At 34.4% G+C, this 26,662-nt stretch overlaps 2 protein-coding genes across 4 annotated transcripts in view; one reads left to right on the plus strand and one right to left on the minus strand.

The window, feature by feature from the left end:
• The first annotated feature begins 5,011 nt into the window (after window positions 1–5,011).
• The window catches only part of LOC138320633 (V-type proton ATPase 116 kDa subunit a 1-like), a 32,912-nt gene continuing 11,261 nt past the window's right edge, over window positions 5,012–26,662 (plus strand). For 2 of the 3 annotated variants that reach the window (XM_069263751.1, XM_069263752.1), the window contains exons 1-14: window positions 5,012–5,129; window positions 11,710–11,927; window positions 12,398–12,476; window positions 12,705–12,802; window positions 13,127–13,255; window positions 19,265–19,371; window positions 22,037–22,163; window positions 22,906–22,988; window positions 23,154–23,247; window positions 23,561–23,773; window positions 23,918–24,068; window positions 24,267–24,406; window positions 25,750–25,898; window positions 26,202–26,298. In XM_069263751.1, the coding sequence (XP_069119852.1) occupies window positions 11,811–11,927; window positions 12,398–12,476; window positions 12,705–12,802; window positions 13,127–13,255; window positions 19,265–19,371; window positions 22,037–22,163; window positions 22,906–22,988; window positions 23,154–23,247; window positions 23,561–23,773; window positions 23,918–24,068; window positions 24,267–24,406; window positions 25,750–25,898; window positions 26,202–26,298 (1,584 nt within the window). In that variant the 5' untranslated portion in view covers window positions 5,012–5,129; window positions 11,710–11,810. The remainder of the gene's footprint in view (window positions 5,130–11,709; window positions 11,928–12,397; window positions 12,477–12,704; window positions 12,803–13,126; window positions 13,256–19,264; window positions 19,372–22,036; window positions 22,164–22,905; window positions 22,989–23,153; window positions 23,248–23,560; window positions 23,774–23,917; window positions 24,069–24,266; window positions 24,407–25,749; window positions 25,899–26,201; window positions 26,299–26,662) is intronic. The other variant, XM_069263753.1, reaches the window with a different exon arrangement.
• Window positions 6,808–7,731, minus strand: LOC138322102 (uncharacterized). The gene is made up of 2 exons (XM_069266159.1): window positions 7,489–7,731; window positions 6,808–7,206 (listed from the first exon to the last, which is right to left on the minus strand). The coding sequence occupies exons 1-2, from the start codon at window positions 7,729–7,731 to the stop codon at window positions 6,808–6,810; spliced, it is 642 nt and encodes a 213-aa protein (XP_069122260.1).

Here is a 26,662-nt window from a genome sequence, read left to right on the forward strand (position 1 = left end):
AGCATTAGGACACATTAGCACACTAGTCTAGAACAATTCTTACCAGCCAAAGCAACAAATACACGGTCAACGAATTCAGGAATAAGAAAATATCACATAAGAAAAGTACATCACATTTACATGTAAAGCAGCTACATAATGCGATAATACTATATGCAGTAGATTTATACGAATTGATGTCAACCTCAAGACACAATGAAACTAATACAACGATATAAACATCATGCAGCTGCTTATATATATATCAATGAACTAAAAGCCAGAGGTAAAAAAGAAATGTTAATAACAAAGACACAGTAATGTACAAAATACATAAAGTTCTAGCCAGTGGGTCAAAAAGCACGTTGGTGAGGAAAACAATATGTCAAAATTATGTAATTTAGCTCGAATTAGTCATATAACACCTGCTGTTATGACTAAGAGAAATCAAAACAAAATTACTTTATAAACGGCTATTCTATGCGTCCAACATTCCTCTTAAGACTGGGAATGCTTTAGCCTTGCCGAATGCCAAATAGCTGTACCACACCTAGGGTATTACATACCTTCTCTAACGGTTCTAACTGTGGGACATGAATTGTCTTCTCTTATCTGAAAGTGTAAAGAAGTGGTGATCTCGAATTAACAAGATGAAAGCAGCCATAGCCTAGGTGCTATTAACATGGAGATATGTATATTGTTCCTTATACAGTGCATACAATTGGCTATTAAAATCTCGTGCGTCGTAGTTTTTCAACATGTCATGCTATTGGACAGTATTTGAGATTCACCAAACAAAGAAAATCGTAAAATATTTATCTACTATGTTTTGAAATAATAAAATTATTTCCGGTTCTCTACATTTGATTGGAAGAATTTCTAAAAATATGAGAAAAACACAAGTCTGCACTGAGTGAATAATCAATATCTGCCTCTAGGCCAGACTTTTATAAGTCACATAAAATTCAATGAATGTCGACAAAATTAAAAGAATATCAATAAAAATGTGAGAAAACTTGTTGTCCGCCCATGCATGTGGTACCGCTTGAGGTCAAGGTCCAAGGCTAGTCCGACAGAGCCTCTAAAATATCTGCAGACAAGATTTATCAATCCCATAAACATGCAGATTTTCCAGCAACAGTCGTCCATCGAGTAGGCAGTCGCATGTCTCTGACAAGTGCATCAAGATGACACCCATACATCCAAGGCTCGACATCAGTCTCCGAGGATCGTAGGAGAGTAATCCGACACCCAAAGCCTGTTATGAGTAAAGTTGATTGTGTAGAACTCTTTCGGGAATCTTTGACGTAGTAGGTATAATACTAACTAATCTAAAATTGTCCTTGAGCATCTTTAAAATAAACAAATGGGTTCTTCGCCTTGCTTCAATTTATCAGGGAAGGCAATCTCCAAAATAGAAAAATTCACGAGGTTTGTAAAAGGCAATACCGGAGAATCAGAGATATGTTTAATAATTGGCGGATATACATGTACTTTCAACACTTGAATCAATATGCGTACCTGGTCAACCATACCTTTTCGATCTAAAGAGGACACCGTTATTGGTCTAAAAGTCTATTGAGCTACAATATTGCAGCTTCATCAACACCAGTAGACCGCATGTCATCGAGTTCAGCTAAAATATTTTAGGAAGATCATGCTTGAAACTAAGGACTACTTACGAATTTTTTTTTTCGTTTTGTCGTAGTATCGACCAGGATGCTTTGTCAGACATACATTACCCACACTATCTCAATCAATACCAATAAAATGATAAATTAAAAAAACATGCATATCCAACCCTGGCATTCGTAATAGCAAAGCGTAACTTGCAGCCTGTCAATTTAAAAGGAGCCACCTACCCCAGAAGCGTTCGAGATCCCTCGACTACCTATTCGAGGCTTCGAGCAGTTGAACAATATGTATACCTATCGCCTAAGCCAGCTGTCGTATCTACGATGTGTACCTCGTCCTGTGGTATACACGTGTTCTTAAACCCTCGCTTCACAACTAACTGGTGGCCTGTACTCTGTAGAGTGTAGAGTGTCCTACTCGGTATGTCTCTACCTCTGTCACTATACTCTGGAGACAACCCTGGCACGACCACCAGTGTCCTGAGGCAACTTACCACTGTCGCGATGAAAACCTTTGGCACGACCGTCAGAGCCTTACAGAATATATCCTATTCCAGGACCTTTGCTGAATTCAAACACCAGTACCAGAATGTTGCAGGTCCGGACGTACCAGAGAAGTCTTTTCAGACAACCTATTATGCATGTGCTGATGTTACATCCAGTATTGTTTACACACCGGCACTGACACACGTCACCAGACTCAACTAGACTGTCTTTGTAAGCAACCTCTTACTCCTGCGTTTCCATCATCAGATACGCTGGTTGATCTCAATCTTTCATGGAGGTTAACGTCTTTACCAGACTCAACCAGACTGTATTTGTAAACTACCTCTTACTCCTACGTTTCCATCAACATATACGCTGCTTTATATATAAATATAATAAACCCATCCACCCTTCTGACCGGGTACGGGTGATAAGGTAGTAATCCACCATGTGCCAACTTGCGGAAACCGCCTTGCTGATCACGGTATTCCCTGTACCAGGTAAGTATTTATCTTAATCTTTCACGGAGATTATCGTCTTTGTTCCGGTTATAACCAACCTTAGGACAATGTGATTATATATATATATAAAGATCCATGTTCCCTGATAGTGGTATTATTTATTTGCACATAGTAACTTTTAGTTCTAAATTCTTGTTCAATATTCTACAAAAAAATATGTGGGTCTATTAATTTAAATTCTGTATAGTCACATTATTGAAAACTATATTAAGGTAAGCTTTTATTTCAGGGCAAATCAATCCATCATTATAATCAAACTTAATCTGTCAAAATGCAGTATAGGTATCAGCCAACGTTTACTAAACGCTATCACAGGGAGACAACTCATACAGAAATTATCACATGAGAATCGGCTTAACGTGATCTAAGAGAAAGTCAAAGGGAAACAACTTGTCAATTCACATGGGCAATATTTGACCCTATAATACGCGTACATTATGTAGAAGAACTAGGGAAAATGCACACTCCTATCTTAGCTGACTGACAGAGACCATATATAATTTAACACTATGTACAAACCACACCCTTAGATGAAGGTCAATTTCTTTCTGTTACCGACCGACCCTAATTTTTTACCCCCGACCCTAATTTTTCCCCACTTTTTAACGAATAGTTTTTTTTATAAAAGTTGGGATTTCGATCTCAGACTCCGGTTCCGGCCACCATTTTAGAGTGAAAGACACTAAATTTTTTTTTAAAATCCTCCCGACCGACGCTATATATATATGTATTTTTTTTTTTTTTTTGCCAATGTAACCCTGAACAGACATTTTTTTGGCCTATTATGAATAAACAATGACTTTTGTGGAAAGAGCAATTTGACTAGTACATTAGAACCATGTAATTTGAACAATTTTGCCGTAGTAGAATACAAATAACAATCTAGTTGTTTCACCACATTTTTTGTACTTCGCCAAACAATACGGCACGGGTGACATAATCTGAAGAACAAAGTGTTTATAAATATTATATTAAAGGCTCACTACCTTTCCGAGACAAATAATAAAAAATTATTAAAAATGATATTTAAAAACATATGAAAATGTATATCGATGACATAAGATATTGTTATAACATCAAATAAATGCATGATTGCCTATGTAATCTATGTTAACAGTGAATTTTGCCGTCTGGGGCAGTGAAAGATGCTCCACCGCCGACAGAACATAAATGATATTCATCATTTGAACAATAATTGATGTTTAATCATGTTCATATATGTCCAATTAACACAAAAAAAAAATAAAGTAAAATAGTTTATTTTGCCTTTGGTGCATGCATAATCAGTACTGCATTCAATATAGGATATATAGTGCCACGGATTTTTTTCGGGGTGCAATTTATCATTATTCATATTTTTAACTTGAAGTAAAATTAGCAGCTTAAACTTTTCGGTTGTGTTAATGGTGGAAATTAAGTAACTTTTGTAACTGAAGAAAAATTCTAAATCGTCTGCTCCTGTTTTTGATAGTGAAAAAATACCATTTGTCAGCGGTGGAGCATTTTTAAATTAAGCGCGGAAATATTAAGACGGTGGCGGCAAACGTAAGATTATAGCGTTATGAAAATTAACATATGCTCTGTCGGTGGTGGAACACATTTAATTAAAAAATTGAACGTTAACTGATGTTTAATCATGTATATTTGTGTCTAATTCACAAAAAAACCCATATAAAATAATTTGCTTTGCTTTTGGTGCATACGTAATCAGTTCATTCCATATAGGGCATACTGCCATGATGGAGTTGTTTAAATATTTTTAAATTTAAGTAAAATAAGAATCTCAAACTTTTCATTGGAGTTCACGGTGTAATATCTTTAAGTTCATACATATATATGTAATGATAAATAGGCCTATAACATTAACGGTAAGCTAATAATTTTTGTGACTTTTCAAAATTATCAATCTCGTTTTACATAATTCCCATTAAAAAAATTAAAAGCCGTTTCGGAAAGGTAGTTGGCCTTTAAGATTTTCTTGGGATTTACAACAGAATTTCAACGGAATTTCAAATTATGATATTCTTACATGGTCTTTTGATGCTGATGAAGTAGTGGTGGATGAGTATGACCAAAAATAAATTTGGTAAGTTAAAAGAAAACATATATCACATGATATATATGATAAAACTGTACTGTACACGGAAATTATAAATCATTTGTGAGAGTTAATACTATACACGAGCAAAACACACAGCCATATAATAATAAAAGTTATTATTCCAAATTTGTTTATCTGGGTAGAAACACAAGTGACGTAGATATTTTATGACTCTTGTCCTATCTGGGTTTTGAACTCACGATCTACGGCTACAGGTACTCCGGCTTGATTCGCGTGTCCCTGTGTGCCTCGATTCTAAGAGTTATCCCCCTTTGAGTGGAAATCTTCTTTTTCTTGGTGACGTTGTGTCATATGATAATACATGCATGGAAGCAAGTGCTATTGATTGTCGATTGTCTCATAAATTATGGCGATTTATGCGAGACTGTAACGGAGGAAAGATAGCAGGTAAGGTCATACCAATAACATTTGCGTTTTACTTCAAATTGCATTTTTTATTTGACTCAAATGTCAGTGTTCAAATGGAGAGTGGTTACAAGAAATGGTTTCTATAGAAAAACAGTGGAACCCTGAGAGACCGGCATGTTGAAACGTTGACAGTGTTGGGAGCCCGAGGCAAACACTTGAACGTGTCATGTATCTATGTTGTGGTTATGATGTGTTAATTGTGTTTTTTTATCATTGCTATCATTTGAATCAGTGAGTTGTCAGTTGATACAACCAGCCCAGGTTATATGTACATGTATATGTGGACAGTGTGTAATATATTTATTATTATGACCTATTTTATGGGCTACTACATGTAGTTTTGAGCCAGATTATAATACTTTTGGTAAGTATTTACACATGCATAAATATGTATAATGTTCATTAAGCGATTTTTTTTCAGAAAGTTAAAAGCTTAATTATATTTCAGTAAGTAAGATCAGAAATTATAAACAAAAAATTGTTGCAATTGGGCTCATATTTTTTTTTTTTTTTCATTCTTGATTGGTGATTTTTTCTTTTCTTTAATATCAAGAGAAAAGGGCACAGATAATGCAGTTGTATGTATATATTTATGTATACCTACTCCTATAAGATGAGAGCTGACTAGGAGGGCTGCATGACTGGTCAGCTGTTTTCTTATGGAATGCTATTTTGCTGACTGTTGACTCTTATTTCCAAATGGTTATTTAGTGATGCTCGGTCTAACATCACATGAAGGCAAAAGGAAAAATGTGATAATATCAATATTTAAAACTCTAATGTGTACTTACAGTTTACTTATTAATTATCCCATTTACATAGACTAGTAAAACTGTAACTTTAGGCCCCATAAAATAGTATTTTAGCGAATTAAGTATGATGCATCTTTTAAGATAGGATAAGATAAGTTTATTTCTGGTTCAGGACTTATATGTAAAGTCCTCTATACCAGACTCAGACAAAATATAGAGTTTACAGTTAATACATTTTTATCCGGTAATAATAATAAATTAATGATGTATAAAGGCTTTGTAGTTGTATAAGAGTTCTTGTTCTTTCCAATGTTTATCTAACAGATTTTTGAAGGAGTTTATATTTGGCGCCATCACTACATTCTCTGGTAGATCGTTCCATATCTTAGTAGCTCTTGGTGAAAAAAAGTTTCTCCTAATCTCATAGTTAGATCTTGTATGGAATAGCTTCCTCCTATGCCCCCTGCTGCTCTCGCGGTCCGTTGCATCTTTCCATAAAGATAAAATGTTACAACATTCGGAGTCATATACTCCATCTAAAATTTTGAAGAGTTCTATCATGTCTCCTCGTATTCTTCTATATGCCAATGTTGGTAATTTCAGTTTCTCCAGTCTTTGACTGTATGCTAGATGTGACATTCCTGGTAGACATTTTGTCGCTCTTCTTTGGACACTTTCTATCATTTCTATATGCTTCTGTAGGTAAGGCGCCCATACGGGGCAAGCATAGTCCAAATGAGACCGAACTAAGCATTTATATAGCAGAATAAATGATTTGATGTCTAAAAACTGAAAAGTTCTTCTCAAAAGTCCAAACATGGAATTGGCTTTTTTTACTTTCTCTGATATATGGCTGTCGAAGCTTAACGTGGAATCTACAACTATTCCTATATCTTTTTCTTGGTCTATATGTTGCAGTGTTTTTCCATTGAATTGGTATTGTAGAATTTCCTCACATTGGTTCTTGTTCTCTGTTTGTGTATCCTCATGTGTTTACATTTATCTGGGTGTATTTTTAGAAGCCACGTTTCACTCCATTTCGACATTGTATCTAAATCACTTTGCAGATCTAAAGCATCATCTTTGCCACGGATAGCCTTGAATATTTTAGTATCATCCACAAATAAGTATACGTCTGACTGCACTATGTCTGGAAGATCATTAACAAATATCACAAATAATAAGGGTCCAAGAACCGATCCTTGTGGAATTCCTGATGTTACGCTTGACCATTCGGAATTTTTGTCATTCATTGTTACCATTTGATGTCTTCCTTTCAAAAAAGATGAAATCCAAGTTTTCATCTGCTGGTAGAAATTATATGAGTTTAATTTATTCAGTAAACGGTTGTACGGGACTGTATCAAAAGCTTTTTGATAATCCATGTATATACAATCGACTACATCACTTTTATCTAAAGCAGTTGTCCATTTATACAAAACTTCTAAAAGTTGTAATGTTGTTGATCTACCTGATAAGAAACCGTATTGTTTGTTGGAGAAGTACTTGTTTTTCCTCATAAATGTTACTATATGATCCCTTATTAGAGTTTCTAGTGTTTTACAAACAACTGACGTGAGACTTACATGACTATAGTTTCCCGGTTCACACTTATCTCCTTTTTTGAAAATGGCACACACCCGAGCCTTTTTCCAATCATCCGGGAGAGTTCCTGTTGAAATTGATTGGTTGAATAACTTCGTTATTGGATATGATATTGTATCAGAGGTATTTTTCAGGAACATCGGTTGGAGTTCGTCTAGTCCGGGGGATTTGTCAGGTTTGAGATTTTTTAGGATCTTTGATACAGCTTCTTGTTCTATATTCATTTGTGACAGCTCTTCGGCAACTTCTCTTATGTACAGATGAGTGGTCGTGTCAGATTCCTGTATGAATACACTGCTAAAAAACCGACATAACACTTTTGCTTTTACCTAATTTGATGTTACTTTAGTTGAAGTTTTGTCCGCTGGTTTTGCATATAGTTCTCCAATCTCTGATTTCGACGTAGATTTAGATTTTATATAATTCCAAATCGCTTTTGGATCCGACTTTGCCTTTATCGCTATATTGTGCTCATATTCTTTCTTCAATCTGCGTGTTAATTTCCTTACTTTATTTCTGACCCTATTGTATTCCTTTCTCACGTTCATATCCTTTGTAGTTACAGCCTTCCTTGATAACAAATGCTTCTTTTTTATGGCTTCAAGTGTTGTTGTATCTGCTGGGAAACTATGCTTGTTGTTCCACCTATTTTAATGATTTTTGTAGGGACATGGCTTTCTTCTATTTCTTTGACCACACTTTTGAAAGTGTTCCAATTCTCGTTGATGTTGTTAGAGTTCATAATTATTTCTTCCCAGTTGGTATCACTTATTTCCTCGTTTATCCTTTCATAATTGGCACTTTTATAATTCTTTTTCTTCTTGCTTTGTAGAGCTACCTTTACTTGACAAATGACCTTAAACAGTAGTACACAGTGATCACTTTTACCTAAAGTGCTTTGATATTCAATATCTGATAGTGAATGCTCGTCTTTGCTTATAATAAGATCTAGGACATTCGGATTGTCTTGACCTCGCCATCTTGTTGGTTCTTGGACATGTTGGAAAAAAAGGTTGTCTTGGAGTTTTTGAATGAACTTGTATTCTTGAGAATCTGTATTCTCGCTCTTTGTATTCCATGTTTCCCAGTTTATATTTGGATAATTAAAGTCTCCCATTATCAAAAGTTTGTTGTGCTTTTTCTGAGCGGCTTCTTCAATCAAACCTTGTAATTTATTGTTATTGTCCATAGTTCCCGATTTCGATCTGTATATCAATCCTATTAGCAGTTTTGTAGTTTTCCCCGTTTTAATTTCTACAAACAGATTTTCACGAAACTGTGTTTCCATTATTACTTCTTTTGCTATGAACTTGGAATTTATTAACATCAGTAACCCCCTACCTGAAGGGGTTTCAATGTTCTTGCTGAACAGTGAATAATTTTCATTTCCATCTAGGCTGTATTCTGATTCCTTATAACTTTGCAATCTAGTTTTTGCTTTCACTTCAGTAATTCCGATTACATCTGGTTTGTAGTTACTCACTCTTATGTTTAATTCTGTCATTTTGTTTTTTAGTTGATCCGCATTAGTATACATACAATTTAGGTGTTCGACAAGCCTCTGCTTTCTGTCTTTACCTTCATGGTTGAAGTTTCCATTTATAAACCAGTTTTCCTCATTTTTTTCACCAATCTGGCCCAGGGAGGTCCTCGGACTTTGAAGGTATATTCCCCTGAGGAATTTTGTTGTCTTTTTTCCTTAGCCAGTTCCCATAACTGTTTTTCTTGCTCCTTTTCTGCCCTAGTGAGATCGTTGCTTATTCTTATATCTTTTAGTTCCTGGTCGTGGCCTAAGTTTTTGATGTTCCTGAAAATGCTCTTTTTTGTTTCAAGATTGTTCAGCGACACAAGCATAGGTCTATTTTTCCTATTTGTTTCCTTGTTATTCTGATGATATTGTCCAATTCTGGAACATCTGGTAACTTTTCCATCAAAATCATGTACTTCACACTTATTGAGGATTTTATAGACAATACCTGTGTCGTGTTCCTTCTTTACTTTACTGTCCGTAGATTCAGTTTCTGGAACACTGTATACCACTATATTGCTCTCTCTAGCTTTTCTTTCATTTATCTCAGAGAAAACATTCTTGATATCCTGTGGTGGTGATCGGGATTGAGGGATGTCAATAATTTTAGGCCATTCAATATTGTTTTCCTGCTCTGACGCTCTCATTTCTTTGACGATATTTCGCACCTCGGACTGCGAACATTTGGTTTTGATCAGATCCTCCATAGCTGTTATTCTTTTCTCATATTTTTCCATACTATGTTTTTCTGTACATTCTCTCTGCAAGACATGCAAAACCACATGTAATCAGAATCTTGGAGGATTCTATATTCATCTTCCGATTTCCCTAGACATCGTATACAATGACGCGATGTGCAGCGTTCACATTCTAACATTTTGTCCTCTGGATCGGAAAATACATAATCACAATCAATGTATTTCCATCCCAAATCCTCTTCATCGCTGTTATTCAGTAAGTCATAGTTTGTTGTGTAATTTGAGCCAGTTGACATCTCTCTTTGAGATGTTTTCAACACATTTTTGGAGCCGGGAGGCCTTCCACGGGATTTTTTCTGTGCGTTGCTAAGAACGCCGCCATTGTTCTTTGAAGACTGTGTTGACATGGTTCGTATTTCAGCTGATTACATCGCCTCTCTCCCCACTGATTGATGTTTTTTTTGTAAAGGCTACCCTCAGGAAGTCTTAAATAGACTATCCGTCTTTGGGTAACTTGGGTCTCTTCGGATAACCGCGGTATTTTCACTTTACTGGACCTCCGTGAATTGTTATTGTTTGCCTAAGTCACGTGACCAGAAGTCATTAACATTTTGCCCTACTTTTTACATTGAGTCATGAAAGTTTACATTAGGAGATGTTGTTTTAACGTAGACTGTCGAATCCCGGCAAACATATTTTATTTCCCCGTACCCATCTATTACAACCCGCTTCTGAAATCGGCATTCGAGCAAGTATTTCATCTAGAAAGTTCTCCAGTGTTAACTTGAAGTTTATCAATCTAAAGATGTGCCAATCGTTAAAGACTAACAAGGGTAAATGAATAACACAAAGGTTGAAAAGTGCTACGTATTCATCTATTTTTTTAACATTTTCAGTCCAAAATTTAAGGGGTATTAGAAAGCAAATCGGTCATAATTTGAAAAGTAATGCGGTGAGGTGTACTTTTTATTGGCTTTTCGTAATGCAAATAAGCCAATCTTCATAGAAATTCTAAAAAATCGATTTTTCTTGAGATCATTTTTTCAGAAGAAAAGGAAACATGACTATTTTTATGCAATTTTTCCCTAAAATTGGGTCCGAACTTAATTTTAAAATAAAGATATTTCGTTTTGTTGTGGAAAACCCAGCTTATTGGATATAGCAATAAATTCTCTATCACCTACTGAAGGTATGAACATGTTACAGGCATATTATTTATATGTTAAGGGATGCTACAGGGAGGAAATATCATTTATTTAAAAATCCTTAAAATCCGTATTATTAAGTCATTTGTTCATATCTTTCAGCAACCCTGGAAGAAAAGTTAACGCGGTGACATATGATTTTTATGTGGATTTTGTGATCAGGGTATACTTAAAATCAAAATATCAAAAAATGAACGAAATCTATGAGAGGAAACCAGAAGGGACGGTCTACTTTAAATGAATTTTACGACTGATTTTGTCCAAATATTTGTTTTTTATGAAAATGAGTTAGCCATTTTACAACATTATCTATTTGATTCCCAACTTTGAAAATGTAACCCTCAGGATTGGGTAAATCACCTATCTGAAGTTAAAGGTCAGACAAGATGTAATGTTTCAAATGTATCTTGTGCTATACCTCTAACATTATGGTACCCAATGGTCTTCCAATAATTGTTTTAGTTGATTGACCTACAAGACCAGGCTACATTTCAGACTTTAAAGTCCCTTCCTAGTTTGAAGATATAAGTGTGATTTCTGCAATTTAATCCCCAATAAACATTTCATGTCAGAAGTTTTTCATATTTGTAAATCTAACGTTGTTGTATTACTGTGGTAGGGTGATTGAGGTTTATTTTCTCAAAGGTGTGATATCATTTGATTTAGTAACTGCAGATACTGTTATAAACCTTAACATTTCTCAAATGGGACTGCTACAAATCCAAAATGCATTCACAATAAACACTAGGTAACTTGAAAATAATTTTACAGTAAAAAGTTCAGACTGAACAAAGAAGTGTCCAATTGGTGGCAGACCTTTCAAGAGAAAGAAAGTTAGACCTTATTGAGTGAGACAGACACAACCATCAAAGATGGGGTCCATGTTCCGTAGTGAGGAGATGACACTATGTCAACTGTTCCTCCAATCAGAGGCATCCTACGCCTGTGTGTCAGAGCTTGGTGAGCTGGGACTAGTCCAGTTCAGAGACGTAAGTCTATACATTTTAATGAATGTGCTTAGCATCAAATTAGTTTGAAAGTACAAAATGTAAAATAAAAACATTATACCTTCTACTATGTGGTCCTATGTATGTATAAGGTAAATATTCATATCAGTTTGAAAATTGAACTATTGATTTCATCAAGAATTGTGGAATTCTCATTATATATGCCCAAAGCCTCTTCTCAACAGTTATGCTGTCGGTACAATGCCATGCTATTTAATACACAAATTATGTTATATGTTGATTGAAAGTGAAATTTAGACAAAATTCTTAATCATGAACATCTTAAATAGACTCGCTGACTTAAACCCAGACTTGGGAGCTAGCTGTTTACATGAAAATAGACAAAGTTTAATCATGTGGTATGCTTTAATGTTTGATTATCATGATTGAATTATTATCCCAGTGTTTGAATTAGTTGATTAGTTACCACGCATGTCATAATGTATTTTCAGTTAAATCCAGATGTAAATGCTTTTCAACGAAAGTTTGTGAATGAAGTTAGACGTTGTGACGAAATGGAAAGAAAACTCAGTAAGTTTACATTTTAAGAATATTTTAAGTTTCGTGTTATCAACTGAATTACTTTTCTTTGTCCGCTTGTGGTAAGTATGTTCCACATGTAAAAAGAGAATAACCTCTGTAGTATCAGTCTCATTAGATGCCACAAAAAATAGTAAATCTATGATTTTTAGAGGAAAACTGTAATTTCATTGATTTCTTAATTATATGATGTAATATGGTATCATTATAAATTTTTAGGGTTTTTGGAAAAAGAAATCAAGAAGGATGGTATTCCTATGCTGGACACTGGTGATAATCCAGATGCACCAGCCCCTAGAGAGATGATAGATTTAGAGGTAAGCTCTCCTTCACAGTATTTTCTGCAATTGTCTTTTCAGTCATATATTTAAAGTTATTCTAGAAAATATATAATGTGAAAATCTATATTTATATCACGATTTGAAAAGCCTCAAAATGTTTCCTGTTTTCCTGTTATCATGGCTGCTGTGAGAACATTGAATGCTAACAGAAAAAAATAAAAATAAAAAGATAACTTAAAACTAAGTAACAAACCTTGTTCGTCTTTCTTTAAGTTGTGGATTTTTTCTTCATTTCGAAAAAGGAATGTTATCATAAATTGTGTTTATGAATATTACATATTTTTTTTTGCTATTGTTCAGGCTACCTTTGAAAAGTTAGAGAATGAAATGAAAGAAGTCAATGCTAATTCAGAGGCTCTGAAGAGAAATTTCCTGGAACTCACTGAACTCAAGCACATCCTTCGTAAAACACAGACATTCTTTGACGAGGTAAATACAAGTTTATTCATAAAACAAAAATAGACCATGTAAAAGCCTAGTGTAATAGTCCTTAAATTGTCTCTTATTTTGATTAATTTTCTGTGTAATGATATTATACCGTAAATGATGATTCTATATTTTGTATATTTTGTACTAACATCTCATATTCACACAAGTTGATAATGTAAGGATGAATTTTTACTGGGATCATGTACATAAGCAATTGTGGGGAGGGATTTTGTTTCCTTTTTCCTTCAGTATTTTGAGTTACTCCCCTTTTAATATCTGTAGTAAAGGAATGTACTTGAAATACTGTTAACTATGACATGATAAGAATTTTCAATCCAATTGTCAAAATTCCATTTTGAAGACAAAAATTATTATGAGGTTTATTGAATTTTGTAATATGTTTGTATTAATCAATGGAGGTTTTATGAGTTCAATTTTTGGAAATGAAAAGTGAAAAAAATTGAAAATGAAAAAGTAAATAAAAAAGATTTTCAAAAGTATATTAAATTATCTTAATAGTATCAGAGTAAGAAATATCAAGTGCATTCACCTTTATTTCCATATATTCTATTGTGTGTGTGTGTGTGTGTGCATGAATGGTTGTATTGTTTGAGTTCACAAGCCTGAAAGGCAAGTGATTCTCGCGTTGTATAATGTCAACTTTTCCCTTTATATCACCTTTAACATATGCTAGAAAGTTGGCCTGGATTATACTCAGCTGTCATAATACATTGGTTTTTCAAATTGCAAAATGCATTAGTGTAAATTATAACAAAATGCTAATTAAGTACAGAATTAATTCCATTAATAACCGTTATAATAAGCTGAGACTTCTGAATGTTTCTAATATTACTCAATTTACTGTAAACCAACTTATATTTGGGGTGACTTCATTTTCCTGCCAATTCAGTTATTCACAATGATTTAATTTCCCCGTTTTTCTGCCGAATGACTTATTCACAATGACTTAATTTCCCCGTTTTTCTGCCGAATGACTTATTCACAATGATATAATTTCCTCGTTTTGCCGAATGACTTATTCACAATGATTTAATATCCCCGTTTTTCTGCCGAATGACTTATTCACAATGATTTAATTTCATGATCTTATACTCTTATGATTCTACTTTATTTGTGTTTGAACTAATTTCACAGCAATTCATTTTTGCGATGTCTTATTGCCTGTGAAGTATGCGAAAATTAATTTCACACAGAAATAAGTTAAAATAAGTTACAGTACATGCTATTTTCTGATCTGTGATGGCCATAGCAATATGCCATCATAAAATTATCTGGTAGGTCAAATTCATATTGCACACAATATATAATTAAAAATAAGTGATAACTAGAGAGATTAGACAATATAGAATTTAGCTGGTAAAGTTTTCTTGTTTATTTTTCATTTGCACTTGGTGTTGTGTTTTGTGATAAATAGCCTTATTCTCAGTGTTTAGATAACAACAGGATGCATGTGATTGTAGTTTAAGTTTTACTCCATGTTGTTGCTAACACTTTGATGCAGTGTGTTCAGTACAGAGGTTCCTGCATTTGGTTGGAATTATTATCTAGAGGATCTTACATGATTGGGTATAAAGTATGAAATTTATTAAACAAGTTAAATAATTTGAATATTAGATATTAGATTATTGAACAAGTTTCATAAATTTCATATTACTGGTACGAAGCCACATGTGTAAATTCTGTGTAAAACCTTTCTGTAATATTAATAAAAATATAGATAAAACTTTCCAATTTGTTTCTCCGTAAGAGAGGCAAAATCAGGCTTGGATGTTAGGGACTTTCCACTTTCCATCTTTTAAGATAGTCTGATCAATTTGTTTAAATTGTCAATGTCATAATTCAGAAAATCAATTGATTACCTCCTTGCTACCTTTATAAATACCAGGTATCGAACCAATTGATTACCTCCTTAATACCTTTATAAATACCAGGTATCAAACCAATTGATTACCTCCTTACTACCTTTATAAATACCAGGTATCAAACCAATTGATTACCTCCTTACTACCTTTATAAATACCAGGTATCAAACCAATTGATTACCTCCTTACTACCTTTATAAATACCAGGTATCAAACCAATTGATTACCTCCTTACTACCTTTATAAATACCAGGTATGGAACCAATTGATTACCTCCTTACTACCTTTATAAATACCAGGTATGGACCAATTGATTACCCTTACTACCTTTATATAAATACCAGGTATGAACCAATTGATTACCTCCTTAAATACCTTTTATATACGTATGAAACCAATTGATTACCTCCTTACTACCTTTATAAATACCAGGTTAGGTATCAAACCAATTGATTACCTCCTTTACTACCTTTATAAATACCAGGTATCAAACCAATTGATTACCTCCTTACTACCTTTATAAATACCAGGTATGAAACCAATTGATTACCTCCTTACTACCTTTATAAATACCAGGTATCAAACCAATTGATTACCTCCTTACTACCTTTATAAATACCAGGTATCGAACCAATTGATTACCTCCTTACTACCTTTATAAATACCAGGTATGGAACCAATTGATTACCTCCTTACTACCTTTATAAATACCAGGTATCAAACCAATTGATTACCTCCTTACTACCTTTATAAATACCAGGTATCGAACCAATTGATTACCTCCTTACTACCTTTATAAATACCAGGTATGAAACCAATTGATTACCTCCTTACTACCTTTATAAATACCAGGTATCGAAACCAATTAATTACCTCCTTACTACCTTTATAAATACCAGGTATAACCAATTGATTACCTCCTTACTACCTTTATAAATACAGGTATCGAACCAATTGATTACCTCCTTACTACCTTTATAAATACCAGGTATAAACCAATTGATTACCTACCTCCTATACCTTTACTACCTTTATAAATACCAGGTATGAAACCAATTGATTACCTCCTTACTACCTTTATAAATACCAGGTATCGAACCAATTGATTACCTCCTTACTACCTTTATAAATACCAGGTATGAACCAATTGATTATCCTCCTATACTTTTATAAATACCAGGTATCGAACCAATTGATTACCTCCTTACTACCTTTATAAATACCAGGTATCGAACCAATTGATTACCTCCTTACTACCTTTATAAATACCAGGTATCGAACCAATTGATTACCTCCTTACTACCTTTATAAATACCAGGTATGAAACCAATTGATTACCTCCTTACTACCTTTATAAATACCAGGTATCGAACCAATTGATTACCTCCTTACTACCTTTATAAATACCAGGTATCAAACCAATTGATTACCTCCTTACTACCTTTATAAATACCAGGTATCAAACCAATTGATTACCTCCTTACTACCTTTATAAATACCAGGTATCAAACCAATTGATTACCTCCTTATACCTTTATAAATACCAGGTATCGAACCAATTGATTACCTCCTTACTACCTTTATAAATACCAGGTATGAAACCAATTGATTACCTCCTTACTACCTTTATAAATACCAGGTATGAACCAATTGATTACCTCCTTACTACCTTTATAAATACCAGGTATCAAACCAATTGATTACCTCCTTACTACCTTTATAAATACCAGGTATCAAACCAATTGATTACCTCCTTACTACCTTTATAAATACCAGGTATGGAACCAATTGATTACCTCCTTACTACCTTTATAAATACCAGGTATGGAACCAATTGATTACCTCCTTACTACCTTTATAAATACCAGGTATGAAACCAATTGATTACCTCCTTACTACCTTTATAAATACCAGGTATCGAACCAATTGATTACCTCCTTACTACCTTTATAAATACCAGGTATCGAACCAATTGATTACCTCCTTACTACCTTTATAAATACCAGGTATGAAACCAATTGATTACCTCCTTACTACCTTTATAAATACCAGGTATCAAACCAATTGATTACCTCCTTACTACCTTTATAAATACCAGGTATGGAACCAATTGATTACCTCCTTACTACCTTTATAAATACCAGGTATCGAACCAATTGATTACCTCCTTACTACCTTTATAAATACCAGGTATCGAACCAATTGATTACCTCCTTACTACCTTTATAAATACCAGTATGAACCAATTGATTACCTCCTTACTACCTTTATAAATACCAGGTATCGAACCAATTGATTACCTCCTTACTACCTTTATAAATACCAGGTATCGAACCAATTGATTACCTCCTTACTACCTTTATAAATACCAGGTATCAAACCAATTGATTACCTCCTTACTACCTTTATAAATACCAGGTATCGAACCAATTGATTACCTCCTTACTACCTTTATAAATACCAGGTATGAAACCAATTGATTACCTCCTTACTACCTTTATAAATACCAGGTATCGAACCAATTGATTACCTCCTTACTACCTTTATAAATACCAGGTATCGAACCAATTGATTACCTCCTTACTACCTTTATAAATACCAGGTATGAAACCAATTGATTACCTCCTTACTACCTTTATAAATACCAGGTATGAAACCAATTGATTACCTCCTTACTACCTTTATAAATACCAGGTATCGAACCAATTGATTACCTCCTTACTACCTTTATAAATACCAGGTATCGAACCAATTGATTACCTCCTTACTACCTTTATAAATACCAGGTATGAAACCAATTGATTACCTCCTTACTACCTTTATAAATACCAGGTATGAAACCAATTGATTACCTCCTTACTACCTTTATAAATACCAGGTATCGAACCAATTGATTACCTCCTTACTACCTTTATAAATACCAGGTATGAAACCAATTGATTACCTCCTTACTACCTTTATAAATACCAGGTATGGAACCAATTGATTACCTCCTTACTACCTTTATAAATACCAGGTATGAACCAATTGATTACCTCCTTACTACCTTTATAAATACCAGGTATGAAACCAATTGATTACCTCCTTACTACCTTTATAAATACCAGGTATGAAACCAATTGATTACCTCCTTACTACCTTTATAAATACCAGGTATGGAACCAATTGATTACCTCCTTACTACCTTTATAAATACCAGGTATGGAACCAATTGATTACCTCCTTACTACCTTTATAAATACCAGGTATGAAACCAATTGATTACCTCCTTACTACCTTTATAAATACCAGGTATGAAACCAATTGATTACCTCCTTACTACCTTTATAAATAAACCAGGTATGAAAACCAAGGAAACCAATTGATTACCTCCTTACTACCTTTATAAATACCAGGTATCGAACCAATTGATTACCTCCTTACTACCTTTATAAATACCAGGGTATGGAACCAATTAATTACCTCCTTACTTACCTTTATAAATACCAAGGTATGAGAACCAATTGATTACCTCCTTACTACCTTTATAAATACCAGGTATGGAAACCAATTGATTACCTCCTTACTACCTTTATAAATACCAGGTATATGAACCAATTGATTACCTCCTTACTACCTTTATAAATACCAGGTATAAAACCAATTGATTACCTGGTACCTTTATAACGGGGTATGATATTTTCTCTATTTTGTGGAACATGGCTGTGATCACAAAAATTTGTTCCTTTTATTATTGGGAAATAATTGAAATTATTGGGAAATAATTGAAATGATTGAATCATATACATGTATACCCTAAAGGCCAGATCATGTAAATTTGAAACCACTAAAATTTTGTTCATTTTAATTAAAATCATGAAACCTTTGACTAGCGTCAATAGCTGACTATCCTTTAACTTATTAGAAGACCTACCTAGATGTAATACTAGTAATAGAATAAGGTTTTGGTTCATATTTGATTTCAAGTAAGAATCTGTGAACTAAGATAGTAGATATAGTCACCTTTATAGTAACTGTACTCTGCTATCAATGTTTTGTTTGATGTTGTTTGTTCTGTTGCCTGATTTTGTAGATATTTTGCTTATTTTGAGGGTGGGGTTATTGTATTGTATCCTTATTTGACCAGGCTGAACTTCATCACTCTCAGGCCTTACATGACCCTGCTCTAACAGAGGAGAGTCTGGGGCTCCTAGGGGAGGAGGCGCAGCGAGCAGGACAGGCTCTCAGGCTAGGGTAAGATTGAATATATAATTATATTGATGTTGTAACAGACAGGTTAGGGTAAGACTGAATATATAATGTACTTTGGTGTTGTAACAGACAGGCTAGGGTAAGACTCAATATATAATGTAAATTGATGTTGTAACTATAATGTACCTTGATGTTGTAACAGACAGGCTAGGGTAAGACTCAATATATAATGTACTTTGGTGTTGTAACAGACAGGTTAGGGTAAGATTGAATATTTATCTATTATGGCCTGGTTGAGAGGGCACTATTGCTTCATAGTATTGTCGAGGGATGGAATAGTGCCCGAGCCGAAGGCGAGGGCACTATGTCATCACGAGACAATACTATGAGGCAATAGTGCCCTCTCAACCAGGCCATAATGGGTTTAGTACATCATCCAACATGAGACCCGTTTTCATGTCATCGTAACAGAAGCACGTCAGGCGACACCTCGCAACGCTATTTTCATTTCCACACCACGTTGTTACATTAAAAGTACAACATATGAATTGTCACAGAAATCTGTGAACGGGATTAAGCTTCATGAAGATTGAAAGTAGACCATTTAGAACATGACTGAACTGTCTTCTGTAGAAAAACATCATTTGCTTCCATCCCCGTACACAACAGCCTGTCCGCCATCTTGACGTCTTGGTCGAAGCGCAACGTCATGTAATGGTGACGTCACAATACATTCACGTTCAATTTCGCGCCACTTCAATAGTGCCCGCTTGCCCGGGCACTATTGCAAATAGTAGCCATGTGTGTAGCCAATCCGAATCCAGTATTCTGTCACGTGATGTACTAAATAATTATATTGATGTTGTAACAGACAGGTTAGGGTAAGACTGAATATATAATGTACCTTGATGTTGTAACAGACAGGCTAGGGTAAGACTCAATATATAATGTAAATTGATGTCGTAACAGACAGGATAGGGTAAGATTGAATATATAATGTACCTTGATGTTGTAACAGACAGGCTAGGGTAAGACTGAATATATAATGTACCTTGGTGTTGTAACAGACAGGTTAGGGTAAGATTGAATATATAATGTACCTTGGTGTTGTAACAGACAGGTTAGGGTAAGATTGAATATATAATGTTCCTTGATGTTGTAACAGACAAGCTAGGGTAAGACTCAATATATAATGTACCTTGATGTTGTAACAGACAGGTTAGGGTAAGATTGAATATATAATGTTCCTTGATGTAACAGACAAGCTAGGGTAAGACTCAATATATAATGTACCTTGGTGTTGTAACAGACAGGTTAGGGTAAGATTGAATATATAATGTACTTTGGTGTTGTAACAGACAGGTTAGGGTAAGATTGAATATATGATGTTCCTTGATGTTGTAATAGACAGGTTAGGGTAAGATTGAATATATAATGTTCCTTGATGTTGTAACAGACAGGTTAGGGTAAGATTGAATATATAATGTTCCTTGATGTTGTAACAGACAGGCTAGGGTAAGACTCAATATATAATGTAAATTGATGTTGTAACTATAATGTACCTTGATGTTGTAACAGACAGGTTAGGGTAAGATTGAATATATAATGTTCCTTGATGTTGTAACAGACAGGTTAGGGTAAGATTGAATATATAATGTTCCTTGATGTTGTAACAGACAGGTTAGGGTAAGATTGAATATATAATGTTCCTTGATGTTGTAACAGACAGGCTAGGGTAAGACTCAATATATAATGTACTTTGGTGTTGTAACAGACAGGCTAGGATAAGATTGAATGTATAATGTACCTTGATGTTGTAGCAGACAGTCTATAGGGTAAGATTGAATATATAATGTACCTTGGTGTTGTAACAGACAGGTTAGGGTAAGATTGAATATATAATGTACCTTGGTGTTGTAACAGACAGGCTAGGATAAGATTGAATATATAATGTACCTTGATGTCGTAACAGACAGACTAGGGTAAGACTCAATATATAATGTACCTTGATGTTGTAACAGACAGGCTAGAGTAAGACTGAATATATAACGTACCTTGATTTTGTGATAGAAAGAACTTATGAGGCAATATTCTATGTTGTATTTGACTTCCCTGCTAAGGATTTGGAAAACAGTCTCTGTCTTAAGCTAGGAAATATGATTATATACATATCTCATAGTAATGTATAAAGTTTTTTGATTGCTAAATGTACTGCAAAGTAACACAGTGTTGACGTTACTTGACTTTTTTGTCACAATGTCAGGACTTTTTCATGTTGTCTTTGTGTTGTGGCCACATCAAGTTATTGTTACAAAAATCCTATTCATTATACCCTTTGAGTTGACTGTTTGTTAATGCATATAGGTTCCCTAGCTGGCTGATCAGAGCATAATATATAAAGTATCACTTAAAAAAACACACACACAAAAATCAACTGAAATCAGTTACTGTAACCCAACGTTGTCTGACTTAATTTCATGATTCCATGCCTAAAAACTATAAAATTTCCAAAATTTACAGCATTGACTGCAGTAAAGACGTTTTCATAGTGATTTTTTTGGCGAATTCATATTTGCCGCGATTTACAATATGTTGCAGCCACCTTTTTTCCTTGTATTGGAAAACACCATAGCTTCTACAGGAGACCGAGCTTGTTAAGGGTTTAAATTAATTTTTTGGTTTGATATGTATTGTATTGGTCTGATAGGTTTGTGGCTGGTGTGATACTGCGTGAGAGAATCCCAGCATTTGAGCGTATGTTGTGGAGAGTTTGTCGGGGAAATGTCTTTCTTAGACAGGCTGAAATTGATAACCCTTTGGAGGATCCAGTCACGGTATGTGTTTATTTTTCAACATGATATTTACAAAACGCAAAATATGATATACAGTTGTACATATTTCCTATTGATTCTATAACTCAAATGAAATAACTTCATTCTCGTTCCTAATATGTGATTAAGAGAAATGTATCGCTGAAATTTCGATTATGCATATAGGATCTTATCTGAGTGTTCATTTCATATGAGATTTTATGAAACAAGTCTAAGAAGTTTTTGTTTTTGCGACCCTTGGCGAGCAAAAATGAAAACTTCGAGACGAGTTTCATAAAATCTCATATGAAATGAACACAAATTTAAGATACTTTTTATCACATAACTCCAAATACCTACATAACAAAGAATTTCACGTCAAAAAGTATTCCGGCAATCCAGCAAAGGCGGTCATTTTATCCTACGGTCCTTGAAATCCTGACGTCACGTCATTTTTCCTGACGTCATTTTATTGTTTCTGTCTGACATCGAATTTCTAGCCCATGAAAATCGCTCCAGGTCATATTACACTAGTGACATATGCAAAAATATTACACTGGATATCAGGCGAATTATGTGATAAAAATGTATATTATATTAATTTTATCTACAGTCACATTCCCAATACATTCCTCAATTTCAAGGATCTAATTTTTGACATGCAAGATATACCAGCAAAGTTATGTAGAAGTACCTTCTCAGTTACTTCGTCCCACTATAAATATTTATTAAGTGAAATTTGTTCATAGAATTTGTTTTTTTGTAGGGTGACCAAGTAGACAAATCTGTCTTCATCATTTTCTTCCAAGGAGAACAACTGAAATCTCGTGTAAAGAAGATCTGTGAAGGGTAAGATCAATGTCCATTTGATATTCAATATATAAACTGTGTTATACAAATCTGTTAACATCATCAAAATACATACAATTCATCAACAATTGTGACACTTACAATTCTTCTGTTAGCTGAAAACCTCTGCTTAACTCACATGTAATAATGGTTTGTATATTTCAGATTCCGAGCCACATTATACCCATGTCCAGAAACACCAGCTGAAAGAAGGGAAATGGCCATAGGTGTTATGACCCGTATTGAAGATCTGAATACTGTAAGTAAGACAGGTTATAAATAAGGGTTGTACAGTTTGCTGGGTAAATTTTCATTTCTGTAACTTTATATATGGTGTGTGTGTTTTTTTTTGTAATAGATGAAAGTCATAGTAACCATTAGTTTATTGTTGATAATAAAAAAAGAACATTTACTGATTTTGTTTATCTAAGAGCTTATTTTCTGGACTAGAGATTTTTATGGCATTATTTACAATTATAAGATTCTATTTCTCTAGAGGTATAGTAAAAGCCTGGACTTAGCACATTATCTGTTATGATGCTATTTGCAAATATAAGATTCTATTTCTCCAGGTTTTGAGTCAGACCCAGGACCACAGGCATCGTGTACTGGTAGCTGCAGCACGTAACATCAAAGTATGGTTCATCAAAGTTCGAAAAATCAAAGCTATCTACCACACCCTCAACATGTTCAATCTTGACGTCACACAGAAATGTCTGATTGCCGAGTGTTGGTGTCCTGTGGGTGACCTTGACCGCATTCAGCAAGCACTGAGGAGGGGCACGGTATGATCAACTTAAATTAAATATCATCTGTGATATTAAGAAGTAGAACTTTAATGTTGTACTTGTGATTGATATCAAAGTTATACTGATACAGTAACGTGTATCTGTTTGATTTGTTTACGTCTCTGTGATTAAATATTACAGGAGAGAAGTGGCAGCTCTGTGCCGTCCATTCTGAACCGTATGATGACAAAACAGATCCCTCCCACATACAACCGCACCAACAAATTCACCCAGGCGTTCCAGAACATTGTCGATGCCTACGGTGTTGCCAGCTACAGAGAAGTCAACCCAGGTATGGACATCATTATGCCGATCTTTGTATAATGCAAATTACGTTAGATGACTGAAGTTTCAATAATTTTGACTGAATGACAATTCATGTAAAAGAATAAAAAGATTAAGTTCATTATCCTTCTTTATTTGTCTGGATATCATTGTCTTTGAATGCATGTCGGAATTTCACAGAATTATCGTTTTCTTTTTATTTTAGCTCTGTACACTATCATCTCGTTCCCATTCCTCTTCGCCGTCATGTTTGGTGACACCGGTCACGGCATCATCATGTTCCTGTTTGCACTTGGTCTCGTTCTGAGGGAAAAACAGATAGCAGCCAAGAAAATTGATAATGAGGTAAGATTTGATGAAGTTAATTATAAATACTGTGTATAAAAAAGTATTTATTGTATCATTTTAAAGTTATTTTGCAAAGACATTTGTCAGTATTGTAATAATATTATAGTGCAATAATCAAGGTCTTTGGTATACAGTCAAACCTCGATGATTCGAACTTCGATGAATCGAATTTCTCCCTGTATCGAAGTTTTTGTCTGGTCCCGAATTTCTTCACTATATAACATTACTAACTAACCCATGTATGAATCGAAGTTTTATGAATCGAAGTTCTCAATGTATCGAACTTTTTTCATGGACCATTTGTTATAGAATCATAGGTAAGTGACACTCGATGATTCGAATAAAAATTTACCTGTACAGATCAGGTGTTCGCCGATACCCCGCGGCATGCTGTAACACCAAGCTGTCTCGCGACGGCCCTTCCCCGGACAATAGGGATTATGACAGCTTGTGTTGCTAGCTTGATATCATCAAGATAATTAATATCACTAATCAGACCGATACCCGGTGCTTTGTTTTTACAAGCTGCGTTATTAAATCATTAATACGGCAAAGATACGGTTAGTCGTTTTTGACATTCGCCGCCACCATTGGTAGCGGTTTGTAGAATTTACGGAACGGTAAATAGCGAGCCACATTATAAGTAACTCATACTCAAAACTGTTACATTGCAAAACTTTGGCATAAATACTGGAGCAAATCGATCATTCTAAATTTAAGTATTTTGTAGGTGTTGTAGCGCTTTCGGTTCCTCCTTTTTAGTTTCGTTTTTACAACATGTTTTCGTTTTTATATTCATTCCGTAATATTAACCATCGCTTAAATAGTCACCAAACGAACACTTGTACATGGGTTAGGCCTAGTACACGTAAGTCTTGTTTATAATATTCGTATGTATTGCTAACGATAGCAATACGTGTGATTAATTGCATACTTCGTTTTTATTTTGTTTTGCTTGTGGTAAATACAATTATTATAAAGTTTACGGAACGGAGACGACATGTACAACTACCACAGTTGGTCATCAGTCTAATTTCAACCACGAATAATTCGAAGTCTCGATGTTTCGAAGTTTTTCTGGCGGTCCCTTGAACTTTGATACATCGAGGTTTGACTGTATATAGTGTACTCATTTGTTAATTTAAGTTATTAAATCTGTGATAATCGGCTAGTAAGATTAGTAGATATGTTTTTATGATTTTGGTAATGTTATTATAATTATTTTTATAGATTTGTGATCTCATTGCCTAGCTTGATGTTTGAAGTTAATACTGAAGAACTCAGGACCTTTGAAAAAAATGCTATTGTACATTTAAAAAAAAAAAAATCTTTGTTTGCAGATCTTTGAGATATTCTTCAGTGGTAGATATGTGATACTGTTGATGGGAGCCTTCTCTCTTTACACTGGACTTCTTTATAATGACTTCTACTCCAAGTCTGTCAATATCTTTGGCTCAGGCTGGTACCCTATAGACCCGCAGACAAATAAGTAAGTTATTTATGTATCCACAGATAAATAAGTAAGTTATTTATGTATCCACAGACAAATAAGTAAGTTATTTATAGACCCACAGGCAAAAAGTAAGTTTTTTGGCTGTTGTATTATTAACTTTTGTTAACATTTATTCTGACGCTTTTGATATTTGTGCATTATCTGATGACAAAGATAACAATTAGTGTGGACATACATGATGAGGTCCAGCAAAATGCCTTCTTTTATCATTTGTACCTATATGTTAACAAGGGCCTGTGTTGTCTATATGGTAAACTATCGATTGTCTTTCTTTTTAAGAACTTATACCTTGAAGACTTTGAATGGATCAGAAAATTTAGTTTTGGATGTTCGGACCAGCTATGTTAATGGGCCTTATCCAATTGGTCTTGACCCGGTAAGTTTATACTTATTCCATTGTCTCTTCATCTCGAACCAGTAGATGTGCATACCAGAGGTACTACAATTTGGAATTGATTGGACAACGTGATGGCCAACAGGCAGCTACTTGGATTTTGATAGTTGAAATTTGTTACTGCTCTTTCATAGAAATGACTATTTAAAGGATCTTTCTCAAATGTCATGCATAGTTTCCCAGTAGGACCCCATTTGTGCATATTGTATTTTCTCCTGTGGGTATTCATAAAATATTTCAAAGGAAGAGGGAAAAAAGAGGAAGGATCCTTCTTTCCATTGACTGACATAGATTACCTCTGGGATCTCTTGTTTTACATATAACTTGCCATAAGGTGACAAATGTT

The sequence above is a fragment of the Argopecten irradians genome, chromosome 4 (assembly GCF_041381155.1).
Source record: "Argopecten irradians isolate NY chromosome 4, Ai_NY, whole genome shotgun sequence".
Taxonomy (NCBI): Eukaryota; Metazoa; Mollusca; class Bivalvia; order Pectinida; family Pectinidae; genus Argopecten; species Argopecten irradians.

What these genes read in the sequence shown, in the direction of transcription:
- LOC138322102 (XM_069266159.1), bottom strand. Translation starts at nt 7,731, where the DNA reads ATGAATATAGAACAAGAAGCTGTATCAAAGATCCTAAAAAATCTCAAA. An exon ending in AACCGGGAAACTATAGTCAT is followed by an intron (nt 7,207 to 7,488) that starts GTAAGTCTCACG and finishes TTCTACCAGCAG; the next exon opens with ATGAAAACTTGGATTTCATC.